The sequence below is a fragment of the Cololabis saira genome, chromosome 19 (assembly GCF_033807715.1).
Source record: "Cololabis saira isolate AMF1-May2022 chromosome 19, fColSai1.1, whole genome shotgun sequence".
Taxonomy (NCBI): domain Eukaryota; kingdom Metazoa; phylum Chordata; class Actinopteri; order Beloniformes; family Belonidae; genus Cololabis; species Cololabis saira.
The window spans coordinates 31,254,657-31,276,878 of NC_084605.1; the positions used below are offsets into that span (position 1 = coordinate 31,254,657).

Consider the following 22,222-nt stretch of genomic DNA (forward strand, 5'->3'; position numbering starts at 1 on the left):
GAAAGTCAACAAACTAGCATGGACAAGAACTAGATAGCAGAACTATTAAATATACATTTAAGCCATTTTGGTTATTTTATTTTATAGATAACAGTTTGTTTGTGTTGTTAATTTAACATACGTTTGACTAAAGTTCGCTGGGTTGCAGTATGGATGTTCTTCGCCCACCCCTTATCAATATAGGTGGAAGAATATATCGTAGGAATTTAATTAAAGAAGAACAATATGAGGAAGAAGATGATTTCTCTTACATTGAGCCAGGTAAGTTCTTATATAGACTTATATAGACTTATATATTATGCTTTTTGTGTTCTATAAGTAAGCTCATTGATTCTCTTGCTATTTTGGAAAATTTATATAAGATTTAGGGGTAGGAGCTGATAAGTATATACTTCAATCCTACCCCCTTTCCAATATGTTGGTGGATCGAGGTCTGCCCAAGAGCTGCCTTGTCTTTTGTCTACAAAAACACACACATTTATATATATATATATATATATATATATATATATATATATATATATATATATATATATATATATATATATATATATATATATATTTGTACTTTATTTTTTTAAACTTTTTTGTATTGTTCTTTTTTAATATGCATATTCGAAATAAAGCTCAATAATAATAATAATAATAAGTTGAACTCTTTCGGGATTAATATGTGAAATACGTTCCTGGTGTCCATTTTTACCATGAAAGAAACCAATACAATACTGATCAAATGTGTCTAGAGAGTGAAGAGCTTGCAGAAGGTGAAGCCTGTGACGGCCCCTTGATTGAACAGACAGATAAAGGATTCCGCTGTGCCATTGATGTCCCAAGTGCCCTTTACAAGTGAGTCATCTACACACATCTGCTTGTTGTGTAGCTTCTACTTGAAAAGAAGGAGAGGTTTACTGACTGTGTGCAAATATGCTGTTTCAACAGATACATCATTGGGAAAAAAGGAGAAACACGCAGACGTCTGGAGGCTGACACAAAAACATCCATCAACATCCCAAAGCAAGGAATCGAAGGACAGATTGGTGAGGATGCAGAGCAAACCTGGTCTCTATGATGCTGAACAGAGGTGTCAAAAGTATTCACATTCATTACTCAGGTAGAAGTATAGATACTAGAGTTTAAAAATACTCCTGTTGAAGTATCAACTCAAGTTTTTTACTCTAGTAAAAGTATAAAAGTACTGGTTTCAAAACTACTTAAAGTATAAAAGTAAAAGTAATGTAAGGGGGAAAAAAGACATTAAGGACAAAAGCCATTGAAAATGAATGTATCTTAGTATAATGCAAATATATTAAAGAACCATATATGTGTACTATTGAGCATTAACATGTGTTTCAGAGAGCAGGAGATATGATGACTAGTTGCCTATAAGGCCCAATCCCAATTCTCCTTCACTCGCCCTTCTTTTCTCCACTCGCACTTCTTTTCTTCCCTAAGCCCTAAAAAAGAAGGGGGAGATTTTAGGGCACTTGAGATCTAGGGCACTTGGCCCAGGTGCCTGTCCCAATTCTCCCCCTACCCCTCGTTTTCATCCCTTCCCTGATCAGGAAGCTGAGAGCCAAAAGCTGTTTTAATTTCAGCTGTAGCGCTGTTAATATGGCACTTTATTAAGTTTTAATATTTTTTCAGGTATAATGGTAACCTTAAGATCCCCAACCGGGGCTCAGTTTATCCAAATAACGCCTGTTAAGAAATTTGACCCGATGTTTTCGGAGATGAGAAGAGCCGCCGGCCCCGGGGAGCAGCCTCAGCTCACAGCCCGAGAAGAGACGTCTCCGCCGGGTCAGGCTGCTCCGTCAGCCCCGGGAGAGACACTCTCTCCCGGGACGCAGCTCTGTTGAGAATCACGCCGGCTTAAATAAATCATTTAGGAATATGTTGGTTTAATAGATGAAATCTAACAGTTGTAACTACGCCTGTTAAGAAATTTGCTCCGAAATTTAGAGATTTCTGTCTGCCGGGTCCGGAGCTTGGGTCCGCGTTAAATCGACGCAGAGCCTACGGCGTAGGTTGCGTAACCTCCGCCGTAGGATCTGCGTTGGTGTAACGCGGAACCATAAATCCCTTTATTCTGGCGTGATCTTCCGCAACTTTATCTGAAAGTGTGTAAATTACCCAGATAACAGCTGGATTACTTTGTGGTTTCTGAAGACTATTATATCAGAAACATCCAAAACAAATCTGACGAGTCACAGGATTATTTCTCTCTATTTCTCTGAGACCAGTCTGCCTGTTTGCCTTCGGTCGGCGAGTCAAATCGACGCAGAGCCTCTTTTTTTCATATCCCCTCGCTCGCCAAGTCAGCATCTGAAATCCCTCGATTTGAAGGGGCTATTCTCAGCCCCTAGCCCTCGTTATGCCCCCTCCCCCTAGGTGAAAAGAGGAATTGGGACACCACTACCTTCACGGGAACGCGCAAAAGTTAGGGTTAGGGAAGAAAAGGAGGGCGAGGGGGAGTATTGGGACGCACCCTAAGTATTGTAATGGTGCAAAAAGTCAAACTTCAGAGGCATGTTATCATTTATCCTAACTTTTATTGGAATGTACATCCAAGTTTAGTTGCAGGAATCTGAGGGAACAGATGTAAGAACAAAACTGGACAAGAACATCTGAAACAACCACAACCAAATTCACTCTATCCGGATGGAGCAATTTAACTGGATATTTTTTTTTTAAAGGCCGAAATGAAATAGAGTAACGAGGCTGTTTATAAATTGTAAGGAGTAAAAAGTACAGATAATTGCGTGAAAATGTACGGAGTAAAAGTAAAAAGTTGTCTGAAAAATTATTACTCCAGTGAAGTATAGATAATCAAAATTTCTACTTAAGTAAGGTAACAAAGTATTTGTACTTCGTTACTTGACACCTCTGATGCTGAATAAAGCATACACGACTTTCTCTTAACTTTTTATCTTTTTGCCTGATAGTAATCACAGGTTCCCAGAAAGCTGCGGTTTCATCTGCGCTCACTCGGGTTGAAGTCCTTATGGAGAGTTTCCGGAAGAAGCAGCCTTTCACTCATTTCCTGTCATTCCCTCTGAACCATTCCAGTATTCAAGAAGGATTCCTCAGATTTAAAGATGAGGTGTTGCAGCACTGTTCGCAGGTACTTGGGAGAAATGCATAAATAATGAGAAGCAGCGTTGGTTATGTAATGTTCAAAGTCGGCACGTGGAACCATTATACATAAATTATGTGTCTATACATTTTTTGTAACCTTATGTTTAGGATCACAGAGTTGAGGAAAGCATCTTTCAGAATCCTGCAAAGCTTCATCTGACCGTTGGCACTCTGGCTTTGTTAAATGACATGGAAGTGAGAAAAGCATCTGGATATCTTCAGGAGTGTCAAAGTTTCATCAGGTAGGGGGGTTAAGAAGCTTATTAGACAATGCCAAGCTTTTTAGAAATAGGAACAGCCTGTTTATTGCAACAATCTTAACCATTGCAGCAGGTGAGGGCAGGGAAATCAAGCTTCCAATGTTCATATTGTAAGACGAAATCTCTTAACACCTCAGTCACACCCACCACTATGGTCTCCCCAAGTTTTGGTGTGTAAATAGGTGAATAAGGCATGCATGGCAAACCACTTTGCAGATCCTGGATAACTTTAAAAGGTTTTATATGCGTAGTGTTTTCCCCTGGAAATAAGCATAATTCTTGTGATACATGTCTGTTAGAAATCACAATGTTCCTGCTATTGTAGAGATTTGACCATGTGAACAAGTCAGTGGTAGGAACTTGAACCTTAGACTGCTTAAAAGATCTACTGTTAATATCGTACATGTGACACGTTCAAAGGATTCGTTTGCATTTTCATAAAATAACAAATGTCTGGAAAAAAGAAACATTGCATCATTGGTTTGGTTTAGCTATCAGATTTCAGTGACAACATGGATTTTAACTTTACATTAGGTTAGGTTAGTTTTGATAAAAATTGAACAAACAAAAGAAAACTCTAAATCAAATCAGCATTTTTGGGACATCCCTTTCCTTTCAACACAGCTTAAATTCTTCTGGATACTCGTGGGCTGGTGGGTCACTTTACTTGAGAACTCACCAGAGATCTTTGTTGTTCTTCTGCTGCATAAACATCAAACTGGGGTCAATCAGAGCCCTTCCTGATGGTATCTCATGATAGATAAGAATTTCTAACCAATAAGGATACCTTTTATTCCTGACCTAATCCGTGTGCAGAAATGCAGCCCTAAACTTGCAAGTAGCTCCCACCCAGCTTTACTGTTGCCAGCAGACATTCACTATTGTACTTTTTTTTTCCAATCCTTTGATGGACAAACATCCTTTTGCAACTGAAAAAAATAAATAAAAATGGCCTTATTAGTCCAGAGCAGCTGCTGCTGTTTTTCAGCACCCCAGCTCATGTGTTTTCATGCATAGTTGAGTCCCTTGGCCTCATTTCCACATCAGAGGAATGGCTTTTTGAACATATTTTTCTCCCCTAAAGACCACTTCTGGCCAGATATCTCTGGACAATAGCCCAGTATACTGCATCCGGGTCCAACTGGTTTTTGCTTGTTCTTAGCTGATGGCACTATTGGATATCTTCACATTTCAAAGGGAAGTAAACATAATGTCTTTCAGCTGTTGTTTCTTTGGCTGACTGCTGCATCTACAGCCATCACTGTTACACCTCTCTTTGTACTTCTCCGAAAGAGCTGAACAGCACAGCTTAACACCCCTGTGTGCTTTGAAGTCTTTGAGTGGGAATGACGTTGCAGCTGCAGTATAACTTGTGCGTTGTTTGCTGTGTTCAGTCTTGCCATGATGTATGACATATGACATATATATGTCACCTTGGCAGCACCTGAATGATCTGCACTGAGTTTTAAGCCTCCTACATAGCTGTTTCTGCTCCTATAAAAATCTCTGACTTTGTGCAGATTAGTGGCGGGGAAAAAAATCGTTATTATTATTATATTGTTGCGCTCTCTGTCGCAATAAATAATCGATAAATTGATGGAAAATATCGATATTTTATTACAACACACATAATGGATTTACGCGGTTGTCACCGCACTGTTGTTCATGCACTTTAATTTGTCCAGCTGTACAGTGTTTACATTTACAAGTCTAGGAGGCAGTGAGGCACTATACAAATGCACTTTCTTTGTACATTGTATGAAGTTTTGGCATTGAATAAATGCATAACTACAGATGTTTTCCTTTTTATAGGTATTTTTTCTTTTTCAGTCACATAGATCGTGATATATTGTTAATGAAATTTCTTACAATATATCGAATATCATAGATATCGTGTATCGTGATATTATCGTTATCCTGGGCCACATATCGCCACAGTATTGAATCGTGAGTTACTTGTATCGTCCCACCCCTAGTGCAGATGTACCTTGAGAATTGATGCTGTTGTGACAGCAAATGAGGGTTACAGCAAATATTGATTTGATGTAAATGTTTTCCTTTTTTTGGTTCACTCACATTGCATGTTGAACATCGATTAAAAAATATTACACAGTTATGTTTGTGCAAGGTTCAGATTCACTTGAAAAGATATTTAATAAATATATGTCCCCATCAATAAAATGATTGGTACATAACATTTCTAAGTATGGATAGCTCAGTAACACGGTATTTTGTGTGACAGGGACGATAACTCAATGAATAGTTCCAGTATCATAGTTCACCGAGAGAAGAAAAACACGTGTGTGTATGGAATGTCAGTGATTTTGTTTTTGTTGCTTCACATCAGGGAGATCGCAGAAGGAAAGCCTCTGCAGCTGGAGGTGGCAGGTATCGAGTACATGAATGACGATCCGGCTATGGTGGACATCTTGTATGTCAAAGTCAACGTGAAAGACGGATCTGAAAAGTCAGTACATTAGAGAATTTAACACACTTCAGTGTTAATCAGCTGAGAGAAAGTGTTCTCTGTCAGCTTGAATGTCTCTTTCACCATCTTATTTCAATATTCCCACACCGTAGGTTGCAGACGATTGCAGACCGGCTCGTAGAGCATTTCGTCTCCGCAGGGCTGATGGTCAGAGAGTGGGACAGGGTGAAGCTGCACGGCACTGTGATGAACACTTTGTTCAGAAAGGACTCCACAGGTGAAAAGCCAAAAAGGACTCATGCTAGAATCACACTGGCAGCTGCTTACCCTGCGCATACTTGTCAATGTCCTCTTGTTATCTATTGGCCTGGACTGGAGCTGCAATGACGACAGTCTTGAACAGTTAACTACTAATTAGTGCAGAGAGGACTCATGGAGACAGCTCACTGTTTGGCCTCAGTGTTGTTTATGTGCACCAAGTGCAAGTGCTGCGGTTTTCCAAGTACTCTAACAATGTCTTCATTCATTTTTGGAAGTGAATCCAGTCCAGCGGCATGTCTCAAATATGCACCAGTTTGAGCAACAACACAGAACAAGCGAGGTTCCAGCCCCTGCTGACCATGTTTACCAACTGGACAGGCCCCTGGGTTTTCTCCTTCTAATTAGATCCTATTTCACAAGATCCTTATACAAACTTAAGTAACCTTGATTCTCACAGCACTGCGGTAATAAAACTAAAGCTGCATGTAAACATGTTCATTGGATCAGAGATAACTTATCGGTATGTTTTTCCTCTGTGCTACATTGTGTAACGAGCTTCTCTGGTGTTTTTCCAGTGGCAGACACGGGTGGAGCAGGAAGGCAAACCACGGCTGAGAGAGAGGCTTTTGATGCCAGAAACATACTGAAGGTTAGAGCAAATGTATTTGCCTGTAAAAAGTGCCATGTCCATCCTAAAATGTGATTTAAAAAAAAAAAGAAATGCAACTCATATAATGTAGAGGTAATATATGAAATATATCTAAAATATATAAAGATACAAACCAGATCTTACTTTTTGTAGTTGTCTGCAGCATTGCACCATAATAATTTAGTGTTTATCACATGATGTGCATTTCCAGCTGTATTTGTTAGTTGAGAGTTTTGAGCCTTCAGGTGGATTAGCACGGTGGCACGTACAGAGGATAATCAGGTTAATTTGGGGGCAAAATCACTTCTGCCAAGTCTTGCAAAAGTTAATTTGACTTCTTGCAGAGACTCGGTATGTTCCCAGATTAGCTGTTATGTGAAATAATGATTTAGTGTTAAGCCACCATATCTTCTTAAAGGTCGCGGCAGTTGGATCTCAGACCTCAAACATGTTTATTTAGGACTTGAGGTCTTGATTTCGTTTGTATTAATGGAGGTTGAGGGTGGGAGGTCAATTTGTGTTTCTGGTTTTTATGAACCTCAATTATTTTATTATTTAGGCCTATGTTATGTGATGTCCAAATGTTGTAGAAAAAGAGTTTAATTGATGAATTAAAATAGAAATCTTGAGCATTTACTGCAGCTGAACACCAGATAAACTGTTCTCATAACGACTTGTGGCATCCGAGTACTCGCAACATATCAGACCTTTTATTGTGGAAGGAAACGCACCAGACCTGCTGAACCAGAGGCACGCCATTTTTTTGTTATTAAACATTGACTGAGCTGTGCAGTCTTGGTCTTGTTTTTTGTGAGAGACAACAGAAATGTGACTTTTTCTAAAAAAATGACACAAAAATGCCCCATCCATTTGCATAACTATAGGGACATCATGCTGTCATAACACTATTTAAATGATCCAAATCAGTTATGAAATCGCAGAAGTTTTTAAATGTGGCCTTTTTTCTGTTACAGAAATTTGGTTCTTTTCATTTTGGGGAGTTTGAGCTGAAAACTGTCCAGCTGTCCCAGAGGTTTTCAACAGACTGCACTGGATACTACACATGCGCAGGGAGCGTCAGCGTCTCCTGAGCCTCAGCAGGGACCAGGATTTTTTGAGGTAGGAAGCGTTTGTTTCCGCTCCAGTGGAATATTGCATCAGTACCTGTATTGTTCAGTAGGTGGCAGCAAGTCCTTCTAAGAGCATTGTCCATCCATCCATTTTCTACACCCACTTCCTCCTGTTCAGGGTCACTGGAAAGGGCTGGACCTTTTCCAGCTGGATACACATCCTGAGTTATAAGGGGCATTTTATAGTGAAAAAAACATAATGTTTAGTGTGCAGGGCTTTTAAAATGTCAGGCTAAAACTGACACAAATAATAAAACATGCAAGCACATTTATTTTAAGATGCTCTAGGCTTTAAGATGTCTGTTTTTGTACTGAACTTGGTATTTATTAGAATACATGTACATTTTCAATGCACAAAATATCAAATGAGTCATAATTCCAAAGTTATAAAGTTGTCCCAGAGTTTATCATTTTCAATATCGGTATGTTCAAATTTCTTGGACGAGTTGTGGACTCTTAAAATAATAGTGTCAATTTTAAGGGTCTGATTTTTATTGCTACTTTGACTTAGGTAAAGGTTTTAATATCTTCTGCCAAGTATGCACCAACAACCAAGGATCTTGTGCTGCGATGAATAAAAAGCACCGTTCTTCCTCTGAGCAGCAGCGGTACCAGCTTATGTTCCGGCTGCTCATACAGAAGTCACAGTTGAGGCTTGTTCTTAATAATTTAATTCTTCCTGCACTCTCACCTGTCAAATGTATAAGCAGAAAAATCTTCCATTCTGCAGTCTGCTGCCCGTTGAGAATATCAGATATTAACCAGGACATTTTGTCATGTTTTACGATTTAACAAACATAAACAGCTATGTTTTAATGGTTTAGACTAATCTATAAAAGTGGAGAGCTGTCAGTTGTCTTTTCGCAGATGTCCGCTTTCACCGCTGGATGTTTTAGCCCTGTGTTAACCAGTTCACCTTGCTGCCTCATGAATGTGTTAATGCGTCTCGGACATGATGTATTAGTCCAGCATGAGTTTTTAGCTCCATCTTTTATCCAGTGCCCTTCCCACAGAAACCACAACCTTGCTCCCTCTCCGTCTGTCAGTGTGTCAGTTTATGCTCTTTTTGTCTTTTCCCAATTTGCCCTCTGCCAGCGATGCTCACTGTTTGGCATTCAGGAGAGTGATAGTCAAGCGGTCAAAAGTTACACTGATGGAGCCTGAGAGTCCCTTTTGTTTGTCCACTCTGCAGCTCAGTGCCGTCCGCCCTCCCATCTCAACAGTGGCAAGATTTTATTTTTTCTAAGCTCCTCTGTTATAAAGGGATAGACAGTTTTTGCTGTTGCAGATTTTTCCATGCATCACCTGCCTGAGCATTACGTGCATTTATTCAAATGCAGAAAAAGAGGCTGATTATACACGCTGGTGCTGCAGACAAGGTGCTTGTCAGTAGGTCAAGAGAGCACAAATAAACACTCTGAATAGAGTGAGATATTTTGGCAGTGTAAATACAATTGATTGTTAACTTACACAAACACAGGGTAGTAAAAATCTAGAGAGCAAGATGATTTTAATTCAATTCAGTTATTTAAGACAACCCATTCTTGTTCAAATCAAATCAAACTTTATTTATATAGCACTTTTCATTCACGAGTAACGCAAAGTGCTTTACATAATAAAATCAACATTTAACATAGAAAAACTTACACACTCGTGGTTAAAAACACATTTGGTCATTTTCACACACATCCTCACATTAATACCCACACATACACCCCCCCACAGACATTAAAACACAATCACGAACACTATAAAAATAAATACCTACCTGTAAATAAACCTAAGAACAAAATAAAATTAAAAAAAAAGTTAATATAAAAGAATAAGTACATAATAAAATAATTGAAAAATAAGTAGTTAAAATAATAAGAAATAATTAGATAACAATAAATTAAACCACGCTAATAAAATAAATAAAATTCAGTTATAATTCAGTTGCTTTTATCAGGGTCATGGTTATGGACATGTATCGGCCAATTATTCTATTTATTAGAATAGAAAAAAAAATCAGACAACGAAGAGATGCAATACTTAGTTTATCTGGACATTTCAAGACTACACATTCTGAGGTTATTCATCTTAAGGTCCTGTGGTCTGTTTTACAATCATTAATTTATACTAACATAAATCTTAGTTATATTGGATTAGGTCTGCATTTTACAAAAACCTCCCAGCACCAGCCATACTGGGGTGACAGAATTAATCGTTACAATTGGGGACACACACACATGGGTCTATATCTGAAAGAAAGAAAGAATACAAGATTCTCATATCTTAAAAGGGAAATCGACTTAAATCGACTAAGGATAAATTGTGGTGCAAAATAAACTTCTTAGCAGTTCTGCCGCCCTGTGTAGAAGTGAAAGTCTGAATGACAGGTGTTTGAATAGGAATAGAGTGCACAGGTGAAATAAATCAAGCTAATGAAATATGAACCAGCCAACCAATTAGTGAGAAGGTAAAAGGAAGCCAGGTAAAAGAAAAGGAATTTAGAAATATCACAAATTTAGTGAATCTTTACAACAGCCTCCCCTGAAATGATTAAGACCAAACCAAGCTAAGGGTCTTTTTTTTTTTTTTTTTTTAAATATTTCTGTAGCACGGTGAGTGCCACGGGGGCCCGACCGACAGGATGGAGAGACACAGAGTTTAATGCAGACCCTCTTTATTTACCCACAAACACCACACACAGTGCAGAAGTACCTTCACAGCAGCGCCACAGCCCCTTTCTGCTGTGCAGCTATGCCTTATGAAGGCTGGCAGAGTGGAGAGGCTGATTGGGCCCACCTGTGCCCTAATCAGCCTGAGTGGCTGCAGCTCCTCCACCCTGCCACACACCCCCAACGCCAAACTCGCGCCGGGGTCTGTCCGGCCGAGCCTACTCCCCCCCGCCCTCTCGGAGCGGGAGAGGAAGCCCGGAACCCCTGGGCCTTCCTGGTCGGGGGGGTCGTCCCCGGCGTCGGCCCGCCCGCCGTGGAAGCTGCTCTCGGGGCCGGGCCCATGGTGGCCTCGGGCCACACGGTGCGTCCAGGACCACCTCCTCCTCCGTGACGCAGACCCGCGTCGGCCGCTGGTCCGCCTCGAGGACCGCCTCCTCCACGGCGCAGCCCTGGTCTGGAGCTGGCGTGTCCAGGACCGCCTCCTCCGTCACGCCGCCCTGCTGGTCAGCCTCCACCTCTGCCGCCGACTCCGCCATCGCATCCGACTCCGCCTCCGACTCTGCCTCCGACTCCGCCTCCGACTCCATCCCAGGAGCCGTCGCCTGGCGGCCTGCAGCGACTGCCTCACGGCCGGTCGGCTGCAGCGCCGCCAGCGCTGCCGCGGCGAACCTCAGACGGGGTGCAGGGATGGGTCGCTCCGTTGGCCATGCCGCCTCGGGAGCCGTCGCCTGGCGGCCCGCAGCTTCTGCCTCACGGCCTCTCCGCTGCGGCGCCGCCAGCTCCTCCCGCGCTGCTGCGGCGAACCTCCGGCGTGGCGCAGGGGTGGGTCGGTCCGCGGGCATCAGCGCCTCCAACACAGCGAGCTGATGCCCGCCCTGGTCCCGGCGCAGGGCGGCCAGGTCCGCAATGGCCTGGGCGAGCGCGTCCAGGGCCCGCTCCATGCCTCTCCTCCCATCGGGCCCCACGTTGGGCGCCAGTGTAGCACTGCGAGTTGCTACGGGGGTCACTAAGACAGCAGATACCGGGATTTCGTTTAGAAATATCTTTATTTCTTTTTCGTTTGTTTCTTTCGAGTATTGTGCTTCTGCACCGTCCGCAGAGCTGCACCTCTGCTCCGCTCTGCGTCCGTCCTCTCCCCTCTCCAGGGCCCGCACACCTACTGAAATACACAGAGAATGATTAGATTCACCTGTGTACCGTCAGCTGTTCCAGCCGCGTCACCTGTGCGCCACTCCCCCGCACTCCCTCTCTCCCCTGCAGACCACGCCCCAATCCTGCACCCTGCCACAATTTCTATCTCAGATTTTTTCCCATTTTAAGTCAGTCCTGGGCATTGCTCCCTCTGCCAACCCCGGGAGGTCCTGAACTGAGCCTCCTGAGCCACTGAGTCTCCTCCTTAACCTGAGGAGTGAGCAGGCCTCTCCTTTTCAGGGTGGGGCTTCTCTGGCCGGACGTAGCGCGTGGAAGGATCACGTTATTCCGGCCAGATCCTCCCCACCCCATCTGGGGCCCCGGCTGGCCAGAGGGGGCATGTATAGCCCAGGACTGGTGCATGTTTTTGTGAGGGTAGCTCACATTAGCTACCCAAGGGAACACGGGGAGAACATGCAAACTCCACACAGGCCCTTTCACCAACCCCACCCAGGGGGAACTGACTGAAATTCACATGCATATAGTGCAGTTTGAATGGCTTAATGTGATTGGCTTATGAGTAAATTGTCCCCCACGTGGAGTGTGTTCTTATGATTGGCTGAAACAAGGAAGATATCTGGATTGGTTGCAGATCATTCCGTATTTAAAAAAGACATTTCTGGGTTGATGCAAGTCAGGGGAGTCTCAAAAATCCACACACAAATGCAGACAAGTCCATAGACCACAAGCCATTTGTAAATCACATTATATTTGTTTGTGCATCAGAAATACATTTGTGAATCTTGTCCTACGTACCTGTGAATCGTCCTGTACTTTTGTGAATATTGAGACTGTTCTAGCTCCATACATTTATGCGCAGACCACTTTGAACGTGGTTTGAGTGATCACATCTCAACGTGCCCTCAAAAGTAAGTGGTTGTTTAACTCGTTATGTTTACACCAGAACTTAAGGCGGCCTACATGCGGTTGAGTGACTCAAGGGCAAAAATGCAGACTTCTACAGATTTACACATGGAGGAACTGAAACATAGTGACCATAACCAACTCTTTATCAGGGGTATGACACCAAGGTCAAAGAGGTAGTTCTCTATTAACCTGGTGTTGTCATAGACACGATTTTGCACGCCTGACCTGCTTTGTATAAGGTTATGTGCACAGCTTCAAATTTGGGATGGATTTAAAAAGTGCCACTATCTTACTTATTCGTTTCCAGATCCTGGAGACGATCTGATACTTTACTCTTTATGAGTATGAGTGACAGATTCTCATACGGTGACATACTGTACTTTTATATGCAAACATGTTGAGCTGCACATCAGCGCTCCCAAAAAAATGTAGTTATTATACACATACATTCAGTTTTTGTTCCAGGAAACACTTATGCATATCTTTTTTTTTTTTTTTTTTTAATCCTTGCATACCTTGTGAAGGCATTGATCAGTTATATGAATGTATTAATGTAGCACATACTTGGTCTTTCTGGTCTGATTTAAAGAAGCACTGACAAAGTTGTCCATCAAAAAGATTTTATTCAAGTATCTCAGGTCTCAACACCCCCCCTAACACACACACACACACACACACACACACACACACACACACTAGTGCTGGGCGGTATGACCAAAAATGTTATATCACGGTATTTTTCAAAATTATATCAGTTTCACGGTATATCACGGTATTTTTTTTTTCATGCACGACTGGGTGTTAACCACATTTTCTAATGATTTGGAAAGGAATTGCTGCAGTAAATTGGCTTAGAATGGCCTATTTTACTGTCATGAGGAGGATGCATAAATCAAATAAATTTTATTTAGGCATGCTTTTCAAAGAAAGAAATCTTTTACAAAATTATTTTGTAAATTACAAGGTAGAAAATATTTATTGAACATAAAAAAACTGAACATTTTTTAATTTCCAGCATTATGTTGTTTTGGTTCCACCTCCTGGTGAATGTTAGGTAAAATTCTTATGTGGTTACTTTTTGGTTGGCCAACAATTTATGTTTGTGGTGTTGCGCAACCGGTACGGGAGCGGCCAGTCTATTTCCTTATATTACAACGGCGTTATTAATTGTTCGGTTTTTTTCCCACTTATTCCACCGAACACCGAAAGTGGTTATTTTTGCCATTTTCGGCCGAACAATTTCGGTTACCGAACAATCGCTGCATCACTACTGCTAAACAGTCCCCTCACAAACAGTGTCCAGCGGCGCTACGTTCCGCCGTTCCCAACATTGTGTGCGCTACTGTACATACTCACCGGTATTACGGTATATGAAAAATTCATATCATAAGAAAAATAAACACCGGTATTCGGTATGAACCGGTATACCGCCCAGCACTAACACACACACACACACTGACTGAAAACGTGTGAAGATCTTATATAACTGACCATGACATCACAAGATAATCAATGTTCATCTGAGTAGTTATAATGCTTTGACTCATTTATTAGTGTGAAAAAATAACAAAGTCCTGAGGGCCTGCGTGGCTTATCCAATATGACTTGCTTGTGCACTACACAACAAACATAGTCTCTGTCTCTGACGCACGTCTCTCGATAATTAGTCATTTCTGTGCCCCACGCAATGTGAACTTTCAATCATATCCTTAAGATTTCAAGGTCGTGCAACTTTCAGAAAGTCTGATGCATCTGATCTGTCTGTTTGTCTTTTGTGAAGATCTAATGAGACAGTGAAGCAGGATTTTAATTAAAATGTTAAACGGTTTATTCGTTCAGACAGTTTTTGTTTACATCTGCTACATGTGAGGCACGTGTAGCAAGGAGGTCGACTATGCACACTAGAAATGGACCCTTTATTATGTAAAACCATCTTTTTTCAGTGTACAAATAATGAAAGCAAGAGTCCAGATGAGCTCATAGCACATTTTTAACCTTGTCTATGTTCTACAAAGTGCTTGACATTGTTTCTCAGTCAGTCATTCACAGATGAGCACATCAGGGGTAATGCAGGGGTTCATTGTCTTAATCAAGGACATTTAAACAGGTAGCAGGGTTGCAGAGCAAAACAAAAGCTTCCCGTCCTTTTCCTCTGGGCGTCCACCTGCACCACCTGATAAACTATAGCTTTTATCTGGACCAAGTATTGTTAAAGCTTCCACCCAATTTCCATATATAATTCCAAGCCAGTTTTTAAAGTAGTCTTTTTATATGCCAACGCTTTTTGAAAGAAGCCTTACTAGATGAATGTCTGCCTTTTTTGGGTGCATGTCTTTTAATATTCAGCAGCCTGCTGTGCAGTTTTTTATGGAGCGATTAGAAATTAAACTTTCTTTGATAATGAAAAGGAATTAAGATCTGCTGCGAAGAATAAATTAGGTTTGACAAACGTGAACTTTTAACACATTAGATATGTTTGATTTGCATGCTTGGAGTATTTAGTAATGTGCATTAAATCGATTGAAAGCCTTATTACTTTTTAAGGTCAAGGGTATCTAAAAGCATTAATGTGGATCAGGTCCATTAAACAGAAAAATGTGCATTTGACAAAAATCCAAAATGATTGATATAAAAAAGATCTTTTGAAGTCAAAAGATTGGGAATGTGACACTTCATTGGGTGTTTGTTGTTAATATCCAAGTTGTTCTAACCTTTGTGATTGATCAAAAGAAAGATTGTAAGGTAAAATCATCAAATTGGATGTTGTTGCCAGTGAAATATGACAGCTCAACTGTTTTTTTTTTAGCTCTTTCATGTTGAATGTGACTCTGAAGTCACGCGTCACCGCCCTTTGAATTCTTCGCTAATCAGTCTGTGTTTAATGAGTACAACTGGCCTTGATGGACGGCCAAGACCGTCGTTCTTGAAATGCCTGATCAATGTTTCCAGCAAGAACGCAGGTGATCCCTGCTGCAGCTCATTATCCTTCAGAGTGCTGAGTGTGGAGGCCGCTGGCATCTGTCCACATCTGTTTACTGCTGGAGGCACGTAATGCTCCGATCTTTGTGTGTTTTAAGAAACTACACAGCACTCTCAATTAAAAATAGAGCATTTGATTGTCAGTTGATCTCTGTTATGGTTTTTATCAGTGTTTAATCTACTGTATGACAGGTTAGGAAATCCTGAAAAGGAGATATCTTCATGTCTAATAAATTTGGAGCTGTAAACACACTAATCAGAATTTAAATCATTAACACACATTTTTATTGGATGGTAGGGTGAGTGGATGGATGGATGGGTCCTAAACATGAAGTAAAAGCAAGCAAAGACTTTCTGAAAGTAAAGAAAAGTAATATTCTTCCAGGTCAGTAGCCTGAGCTTTAAAAGCTCTTGAGTTCAATAATTACTATGTTCTTAATGGAAAATAAGTAATGCTCTTAAGGATCATAGTCATTTTCCCTTAGATCTTTATCTTTTCATCCTCCCGGTGATAAGATCTGAGTCTGTGGTTCTCAATAAAACAGAGAGACAAAAATATCTTCAAAAAGCTTGTTCTTGCAGGCATTCTCATAAAGTAAGTAAAGTGTGTCTGAACGTGATTGCTGAATTGCTGCACTGACTGCACCCACGATGATGCTGGTAGTCTTCCATGACCATCATGTTGGCTACAGACATCAACCACACCTCAGAGGACCTGCCACTGACTTCACATGTCTCCAGTTCGATGAAGAAAGTTTTCTTAAAAGAAATCTAGAAAAAGGCTAAACGACAGTGGCACGTTTATGTGAAGTTCACCGTCTTAACTAGAATTATGAAAAACTGCCATGTAACGTGCACAGCAAGTTGGGACCCAATACTGAGCTTAAGTGAAGGTGTGATGTGGTGTCTGAGCACAAATAAGAATGATACCCACAACCCGCAACCTGTTCAGACTGCTGCCAAGTACAAGTATCTGCCGTCATAACACCACACAATACTTGTCTGCATAGTAATAATTATACCTGCTATACGTATGTACAGTAAACTGGTGCAGTTTTGTCATTTAGTAGTTGCTATAATGCTTATATTGCAGAGGTGACCTTCTAAAACGGAGAACAGCAAGAGATGCCCAGATTAGCCAGCTTCTGTCTGCAGTGTACATTTAATTGGAGGCGCTGCTGCACTCTCCTCCACCTCCGCTGCAGCTGCCTGCAGTGCAAAATAGCACATTCAGTACTTGCAAAGAGGTGGCAAACTGCTGCCACAGTGTTCTCAACTAACTTGGTACTCTTAATAGCTGTGTGACCCAGTTTGAGTCCCATTGAATCAAATTTATACACATTTATAGCAGCTCCACTTACAGCTATAAGTCACTTGAGATTACTTTTTAAATGTCTCCCTGTGTGGTTTATTCACACCTCTACTTTCAAAATTGCTCGTGGTTGGATTTCTGATCTGAAAACTTGCTTTCAGGCTGACTTTTCTTTGTGCATATGTCTCAGCATGCATAGAAAAGGTAATAACAGGTTCATTAGTAACAGAGAAAAATTGTATTTTATTTTAGTTTTTTTTTCTACTCTGCATTAACTTTTTTCCCCCTACCTGTCTGCATATATACAGTATTAATGTTAATACCAAATTCGGCAAAACCTGAAGCAACTTACAGTATAAATGCATTTTGATCTTGCAACAGAGGAGGTTTTTTTGTGCATGGGTGTGTGTGAGAGTGTGTTTCCTTCCCCAGCCCTCTTGACAGTCTATCATATTTTATTGACCCCCTTTAAAAAAAAAAAAAGAAAAGAAAAATACCTGTTTTTGTCAAAGAGGATTAGAATCACTGACAGTGCGACACGAAAGAGCAGGAAAGGGAAGACAAGACAGTGATGGGTGCAGCTTGGTGACTCTGTGGTGTGTTGTAGTGTATGAGAGGGAGTGTGTAAAGCTGGGCATACTTTTAAATCGTTTGATTCAGCCCCTTCTCAAACTGCACAACTAGATCGCTGAGTTCAAAAGTTCACAGCCCACGATTTATGGTCTCACACTGTACGACCCGATGCTCTGATGCGACCCATCTGCTCACACTATACGATCATAATCCTCACATCGGACCTCTCTGTACTGGAACTGCAACGTCAAAAAGAAGAGGAAGAGGAGGAACCCCGAAGTGGGAGACACCGAAGATGCTCAGCAAAAACAAACGCGCTGCCTTAGCAATTTGTGCCATTCTGTGTGGCGATAAATGAAAAAAGATTAAACGTCGTGATTGGACAAGGAATTGGCTGGGCAGACGTGGGAAATGCTGTCTTTTTTTCTGCTATTAAAACATGATTTGTAATGTGAATTTGCAACACTTTAAACTACAAATAATAGTTTTTGACGTGACATCAGAGATTGCGCATGCTCTCTGTGAAAGGATGAGTCCAATCGGGTCGTAGCTGCTTCAACTGTGCGATTCCTTCACGAGGAGCGACCAGGATTTCAAACACGTTTGATTTTGTTGCGAGCACACGATTTGTGATCGGGAGCTCGTCGTGAGGTGTTAATCTCTCGTCGTGAGGTGTTAATCTCTCGTCGTTACCCCACGTTTACTGCACGAGGCACGACCAACGATTGGGTCGAAACCCGACCCGATCCAAAAAATAGTCGCACGAGTGGAAAATCGGTTCAAAACGAGCCGACAATCGCACAGTGTATGTCCGGTTTAACGTGTTGTGTGGGGATGATCTGTGATAATCTGTGTCTAGGCTGGGGAGGATAGATAGATACATATTGATTACATGAAAGTAGCATGTACATGTATCTTTAAGCGCTCATACATATGTAATACATCAATATAAAGTTATATACATGCTGTCACCTATACAGTCAATTATACATATATATAATCATATGTTCATTTATGTGTGACTATATATATATATATATATATATATATATATATATATATATATATATATATATATATATATATATATAATCAATTAATGGTGAAAAGAAAATTGTGCAGTCCTCAATAAAGACAAACAAATGTGTAAACACCTATTTGAGAGTACATACTCATCCTAGGTTTATCATGGGTTTATTATTGTGTAGTGTGTACTATATAACGGTTCGTGGTTAGGACACCAGCCTATAGCCACATTCATACCTCTGCATTAATGTAATCTGAGTACCTGCTCTTGTATGTGCCTGTATAGGGGCACGGAAGTTAGTTCATCACTGGTTGCAGGCGGGAGGTTTTTCAAAGTACAAAGGAAGTACAAATCTTTGATCACTGATTTTCTGTTGCAGGTCCGAGTGCTGTGTCGGGATGGATCAGGCTGTCTGATGTTCAGTGGGGAAGAAGCATTCAAAAGATTTGAACATGAGTGGAAATATGGTAACATCGCTCCTCAATCTTTTGCCAAAGATGGTTGTAAGATTGGGATTTCAGTTGTGATTTTCCTTCTTTTACCGGCATCCTGTCTAAAGTTTACCAAGAATAAAAACCTTGCATCTTGGCGTTTTCTTATTTGTCTCATTCCTGAAGCAAACCTCTCTTTCATCATATGACAAAATGAACAACGATAAACAGTGTAGCTCATCTTTGCTTGTATTGGAAGTTGTTTTTTTTTGTTTCTTTTTAAAGATAAAGGGTATGTGTTGTTTACACTTGGAGGCAGCACATCTTTACAGATAAGAACACCTTCAAATTATGCTGCATGCAGTCTTGTGTGATGTTAAGAAAATGAAGCTCTGCCAATTCTTTACACATTGTGAAAGATAAAGTTTTATCAACATCTGTAAGAGGAGAGGACGTGGAACTGACACCAGTTAATCCCTGTACTTTTAAAAGACACTCTTCCACAGCATTAATCTGATCTGTCAAAGATATCAAACACAGGATGCAGAGCTGCTTTCATGTCAACAGTTTAAAGTGCACATCACATTTTTTTTTTCAAAATTACCAATTATTCTTAAAGCATTCAGTCAGAGTATGCGGTTGGTGCAGACATTAAAAACTTGTGGTAGTGGGGCTTCTGTTCCTCAAGAGACTGAAATGACATGTAGAGGCCGGTGATGGCGTTGGAATAAATGATTGATCCTTTTGGACAGGTATTATGGAAGTCTTCTCTCATTCCTGAAAAGTGGTGGCAGAAAATGACATCAGGAGTGGATGTGACTGACAGTTCAGCTTACATAAGCAATACCTGCTTTTATTGGTGAGGAGGGTGTAGAGGTGTTATGACTTTAATCCAATGAGTTGGTCTCGCTAGAGACAGAGGATCTGTCTGCTGCATTTCAAGAACAGCTTATGGTCAAACTTAGTGCTGCTCCTGAACTAGGTCAAAGTCGTGTTGATGTTCAGTGAAGCAGTTATTGATTATTGACAACAGCTCCATACGTCTGTGCTGGAATTCTCCAATAAATTATCTAACATTCTCAAAGTATTCGAATTAAAAGCTCATCTTTTAAAAATTGTGTTATTTATTTATTTATTTTTATATCAAGTTGACTTCAAAGTGCACAAATACAAAGGTGAGTAATTAATTAGGCTTTGAAAGAGTACTTCTTGATACTCTTCAGTATGTGTTGTTACTAAGGACGTTTCCTCAAGGACTTCTACGGCTAAGTAAATAACATTGAAAGTATTGGGAAATACTGCAATTTTTAGTGCACTACACTACTTGTGTAGTGCACTAAAACGCATTGGTCACTATTTGCTTGACAACTGAGAAAAAATTCAAAAGATTGTGTCCTGTTGTGTTAAAGTGATAATTCCAACATTTTCTCTACATACAGCCAGGGCTTGAAATTAACTTTTTGACTTACTAGCCAAGTGGCTAGTGGATGAAAAAAGTTATTAGCCAACCAGATTTTTTACTAGCCAAAACCAAAACGTTGCTTTACTTTTGTATTTCGACATCACTTGTATATAGCAGTCATCGTAGTACCATATTACATCAATCCTGTTTTTCTATACGCTACAATTATCATTCAGTAGTGTACTACTATACTATTGGTGGAAAATGAGATTGCATGATGTGTTCTTGTATAATTTAATTTCAGTAGTTGCCTACTTAATTGTAAATCTAACATTTATGGAGGAATATATAGCATTACACCTTCAAAGTAACACTTTGATCCTGTCCTGTCTGTATATTCTATAATGCAGCAGGTGTATTGTATAAATAATGTGTTTATTCTGGGCTGGATAAAAATGTCCAAAGGAGAACGAACAAGTGAGTTTAAAAACAAGCCGCCTTTTTATTATTAGCTCGAAAGTGTCTTATTAAGACTACAACAACCAACCTAGCCTGTCTTAAGACAACCACAAGACACCAGCTAAACCATTTAAGGAACTATACAGTGTGCCCCCTGCTGGTCAAACTGAGACATTGCATTGGTCCATTTTCTCCAGTTGTTCTTCAGAGTGTTTACTATTCATTCTTCAGAGTCAGACTCAGACGGTTCACCCGGAGTTGACATCAAGAATAAAAAATAAAAAGGTGCGATGGTGCGCACAGTATTGGGAATCTCAATTTGATTTATAAAGGGCACAACAGTTGGGAATCTCGATTTTTCTAACTAGCCAAGTGGCAAGAAGAAGAAGAAGAATCTGTCTCGCCACTTGAGGAATTTGGGTCGCAAATGGCAAGTGGAGAGTGCTAAATTCAAGCCCTGCATACAGCTGTAATGATTAATTAGTAAATCAATGCAATGTATGTATTCATGAGTTTCCTAATCCTACTTGACAGAATTTCTCTGCAGTTTTATAATCCAATCACAAGAAGCAAAAACATCCTTTTCTCATGATACAGGATTTTTCAAAAAATCAAATTTCAAAAATCCAGATCTTGACTCTATCAAGATGTAAAATGTTAATTGTCTAACTTATATTTCTCACCAGATGATTCTGAAGCTCAATCCTAAGTGAGTTTTTCTATTCTTTAAAGCAAGTGAGCATCTAGATCACAGCTGGAACGACTGATTTGGTTTTAAAAGCAGTTCTTCTCACTGTGCTACCACTTATGAACATATGAATATAAACAAGCTCTAAAAGGAGTCCTTCAAGTCTTTTTATCCTTAAAACTTTCTATGTGGAGCAAATGGACCAACCCAGAGTCTCTGATTAATGTGATTTCTATTTGCTTTTAGTGTTCTTGCTCATGTAGGATTCTCTCAGGAGACTTTGCCAAGGTCCAAGGAGAAACTTCAGTGTGGAAACCTTCAAAAAAGAAAATCTTTTAAAAGCTAATGGTGCACAGCAGAACACTGTTTTTAATGCTTCCTAGTGACCCAGCACAGCTGTATGGCCATGACTCTGCAGCAGATTAATCCTAACCGTGACATGACTAAGTAATGACTGCCTCCTGATTAACTTATCATATCCAGCACCTTCCTGATGTACACCCGCGCTGCGAGACATTTCTCCTCGTGTCCTTGCTTCCCAGTTCTGGAGCTCTGCACACTCAGGAAAAGCCTGCAACTGCCACATCAACGGTTTTGATGCCGGTCTCAAGAGTTTGTTCGGCCAGCCAAGCAGCATAACAGAAATGTGATCCAGCCCATGGCTACTCAGCCTTGGTCAATATTCGTAACCTTAAACCTAAATGAATCCGAGCAGGGGGTTGGATTAAGTTTATCTTCATGGGGATGAAATACAGAGGAGGAGGGATAGA

At 40.6% G+C, this 22,222-nt stretch overlaps 1 protein-coding gene across 1 annotated transcript; it reads left to right on the forward strand.

The window, feature by feature from the left end:
- The first annotated feature begins 7 nt into the window (after nt 1–7).
- On the forward strand, nt 8–19,069 carry ascc1 (activating signal cointegrator 1 complex subunit 1). Its single transcript, XM_061708021.1, has 10 exons — nt 8–261; nt 744–846; nt 940–1,037; nt 2,943–3,121; nt 3,244–3,377; nt 5,743–5,862; nt 5,976–6,100; nt 6,660–6,733; nt 7,708–7,852; nt 18,852–19,069. The coding sequence occupies exons 1-9, from the start codon at nt 150–152 to the stop codon at nt 7,822–7,824; spliced, it is 1,062 nt and encodes a 353-aa protein (XP_061564005.1). The 5' UTR covers nt 8–149; the 3' UTR covers nt 7,825–7,852; nt 18,852–19,069.
- Nucleotides 19,070–22,222: the final 3,153 nt, after the last annotated feature.